Source organism: Sprattus sprattus (assembly GCF_963457725.1).
Source record: "Sprattus sprattus genome assembly, chromosome: 1".
Taxonomy (NCBI): Eukaryota; Metazoa; Chordata; class Actinopteri; order Clupeiformes; family Clupeidae; genus Sprattus; species Sprattus sprattus.
In genome coordinates this window covers 13,624,677-13,628,727 of record NC_137920.1, presented here as the reverse complement: position 1 = coordinate 13,628,727, position 4,051 = coordinate 13,624,677, and the positions used below count along the sequence as shown (strand labels likewise).

Here is a 4,051-nt window from a genome sequence, read left to right as displayed (position 1 = left end):
CTTTATGCGGGTAACCTCCACTTTGCCTTATACCCTCCCATGTATGCATATTTTTTAGACAGGAAGTTGCCTCTATCCGCTTCAGCAGCGGGGAATCTGAGATTTTACCCAAGTGCGCCGCGTTAGTGAATACGGTTCCATGTCTTTATCCGCATGTTGCGTAGAAATGATGTCTAAAGTGGGCTCAATTCTGTTAGTAAATCTAAATGTACTAACATTATGGGGTTTAGGTTATACCTTTGCTTTGCTTTGGATCAGACACTCACACAGTCACCCACACACAAACATTCACACACACATACATACCCACACAAACACACAGTTTAGGTTATACCTTTGATTTGCTTTGGATCATTCTATGAAAACAACTTACTTTAGAACTAATGGAACTTGTTCACTGCTGAAGTTAATAGGATCAAGCATGGAGTGGCCACTCTTCATGGACACACAGCTGGGCACTGGAGATGAAGATCTGTGTGTGTGTTGTCTACGAACACAAGGAGGCACAAGAAACCAATCAACAAAGATGAATTAATTTTGTATTTATTTTCACACTCACTCATTAACACACACACACACACACACACACACACAGACACACACACACACACACACAGACACACACACACACACAAACACACACACACACACACACACACACACACACACACACACACACACCCACACACACACACACAAGCAGTTCTACGCTTGTCTGAGTCAGTTTCAAAAGGAACCTCCTTACACTTTGATAGGTACTTCATGTCTGTAAAACTTTATGATATAATGTAGGTGAAAGGAATTCCAGCTACTTTCAACCTCATGAAACAAAGAGTGCCAAATAGTGCCATGTGTTGCTGTTTAAAATGGGGGTGTAGACGTCAGCAACCGCATGCTGAGTTATAAACGAATGAGCAGCCGTACTAAGAAGTAGTAGGAGCCATTTTCCACTTCTTTAAACTCACAGTTGCTAACCCGTGACTCCACTGCAAGAGTGAACTATACCCAAAAAGTCTAGGGAATCTCTCAGAGAAACACACACACACACACACACACACACACACACACACACACACACACACACTGATATCTATTCTTACGTAATGGGGCTGAAGCTGATGCATGCTGATGTGTGTCCCTAACACACACAAACAGACTTTAAAAGTTACAATTCAAATTTGAACTTTTGGTTCACAAGGTTACAGCAAACTTAAACACGGCGGAGAATAAACACGCAAAATAGAGATGCACTCTCGCCTGGCAGTTTTTGTAATAACCACGGAATGAGAATAAGAACGGAGTAAGTTGTCACACTGGTTTGTGACATCAGCCACATATAAAACAATTGGCTTATAGATAATTTAGAAGTCACCTGATTATGTCTCCAATATATAAGATTGGCCAGATACTACAGTGATACTTTGCTAGTCTGTAGAACGTTTTGACGTATGTCACTGATTCCAGAGCGATAGGGAGGATAGGGTCACTCACTCACTCACTCACGCACACACCTTTTCTGTCTGCCCTATGGCTGCGCTCCGTTCGGAATCACCTGCTTTGTTTTTAAACCGAGACGCGGAAACTGCAGAGGGGAAGAAAAGTGAATGGAGTCACGGAGGTTATCGGTATCCTCGAGGTCTCCCAATAAAGGGACTGCATTGCCGATCGGGAAGATAATGTTTAGACCCTACTCATCACCCCAGGTTAGGAATTCCGTCGGGATAGGGCAAACCGCTGAATGAACATTTTTTTGAAGGAGGTGAGATCGAACTTGTTTCCTCTCTTTATTTGTTGCTGGATGCCGTTTCTAAAGGCAGCATTTTCTCGCTGCCTTGTGGATTCATTTCTTGTGGATATACCTTTTTGTTTGGACGTCTAGATTGCATTGGAGTTTTGGGCGATTTTTCCACGTGTTTTTCAATGTTGGACAAGAGTACAAAACTGCGCGGTTTTGTTGTTTGGACGGTGATACAGACTTCTCTGGCCTACAGGCTCTTTCTCTTTCTCACTAGCTCCTTTATCACTGTCAAGATAAGCACTATAAAATAAAACGATCCACGTTATTTTCTGTTGTGCGTGTTTTAATGAACCTCAATTCATTTGTTGACAATTTCTGAGCGCCTAGCCCAGATTTGTTACAGGTTGGTTGTCACACTCATTATATCTCGCCACCAAAAGGAACTGTGTCCAGAATGTTGGTATTGAAATGTCCAGAATTGGGATCAGAGCTCACCTAAATAGTCTTTTCTGGAGAAAGAGAGATGAACTTGGGTTGAGAGTACTTTTTGTGTTTTTCAGGTACAATTGAAAATATTTAGCTCCTCAGTATACTTCTTCTAGGCTTTTACACAATAGGTTTATAAGAAAACAATTGTTACCCTTAAAAAGTGTGATGGGAAAGATACAGTTTAGATTGTTGTTTGCTAGCTAACTAGTTGTTAGATGGTTGTTAGCCTTGATCCTAGCAAGAAATTCCAGTTGGGGCTGGTTGTCACGTTTTCTTTGGGATTGGTTGTCACATAGGTTATTGGTTTTGTTCTTCATGTTGTTATATAGGCTGGCCTAAAGATGTGATTCCTGTTCATGTTCCTTGCTCATGTTGTGTTAAGATGCGTTAAGTTATGTTTGACAACTTGTCAATGCAATTACAATTATAAAATTGAAATAACATTGTGACAAAAAAACCAATAGGGCCCTATCTTGACGATCAGAAACGCAAGTAGGACGGCGCCAAACGCAAGTAGCTGTGTGGGCGGCTCTATGGCGCAGTTGCTATTTTAACGGCGGAAAAAACACACTTGCGTCCAGCGCAAGTGTCAAAAGGGTTGGTCCAAAGGAGGTTACTGAGCCATAGGTGTGGTTTGGGCGTAATATGCAATAAACCAATCAGAGCGTCATCTCACATTCCCTTTAAGAGCGAGGAGCGCATATTGCAAAGCGGCTTGTTATCGTAATTGCGGAATTACCGGGAGGAAGACCGTGAGGCCACCAGAACGTGTGTTACCAGAAACAATCACGGCAATATTTTCCCATGCTTGTTTGGAGAAATGGTTCTACTTTTCATTGTATTGTATTTTTTCAGTTACTAGCATTCGTTTTTTGGTGGCAACATATTTGAAATAAAAGTCACAAAAACATACTTTCCGATGTTTTGGGTTCACCCTCACTGAATCACTAGGTTATGTATGCATGGTAATTATATTGCACCCATCGGCACATGCAGTTCAACCTCACGTCTTCTAAAGTCCTCTAATCTATCCTCATTTACACATCCATGATTCATGGCAATGTTGTGTAAAACACATGGGGGGGCACGTATGTGAATATGGTTGCAGTCTATAGCGCCAAGGACGCCAGGGAACCCATACTTCTCCCAGAACGCCTGCTTAGCCCGCTCTTGGCTGTCGGGTGTTACGGGAAATTTTATGAATTCCCCAGCATGTCGGACTAGGCCTGACGTAACTGCATGTATAGCCGAACTTATTGTAGACTGTGATAGGGACATTGTGCGTCTGTCCCCAGCTCATCTGCCAGAGAGAGAGAGCGAGTGAGTGTGAGTGTGTGTGTGTGTGTGTGTGTGTGTGTGTGTGTTTGTGTGTGTGTGTGTGTGTGTGTGTGCGCGTGCGCGTGCGGCCAGCCACTGATCAGGCTCTCTTCTCCATAGACATCCTCTTCTCTACCGATCTCTCCCTCTCCCTCCCTTTTGTCCTTATCTCGCCGTAGAAATGTGATAGGGACAGTGTGCGTATGTCCCCAGCTCATCTGCCAGGAGATGGCAGACATCAGAACCGCCATTACAATTAATCTGAATCATTTGGGTCAATGCGCTAGATCTATGCCTATTTTTAAAATATCTTGGATATGGATATCACAATGATTTCCTCATGTGGTAAATACTTTATTTTCCTTGTAATTATATATGGCTTGCCAAAAAACTGTTGTCAATCTCTCGTGTAGACGACAGAAGTACCGTCACGTGTAGCCTATAGGTCTGTGCGGGCAAGCACATGCGCCCTTAAAATAGCGTTCTGAATACGCGTTACAGACTTTA

At 42.8% G+C, this 4,051-nt stretch overlaps 1 protein-coding gene across 1 annotated transcript in view; it reads right to left on the bottom strand.

The window, feature by feature from the left end:
• Nucleotides 1-369: 369 nt before the first annotated feature.
• Nucleotides 370-4,051, bottom strand: part of LOC308367575 (uncharacterized protein) — a gene marked incomplete at both ends in the record, with an annotated part of 6,960 nt that continues 3,278 nt past the window's right edge. The window contains one exon of the mRNA XM_080841516.1: nucleotides 370-487. Within this exon, the coding sequence (XP_080697642.1) occupies nucleotides 370-487 (118 nt within the window). The remainder of the gene's footprint in view (nucleotides 488-4,051) is intronic.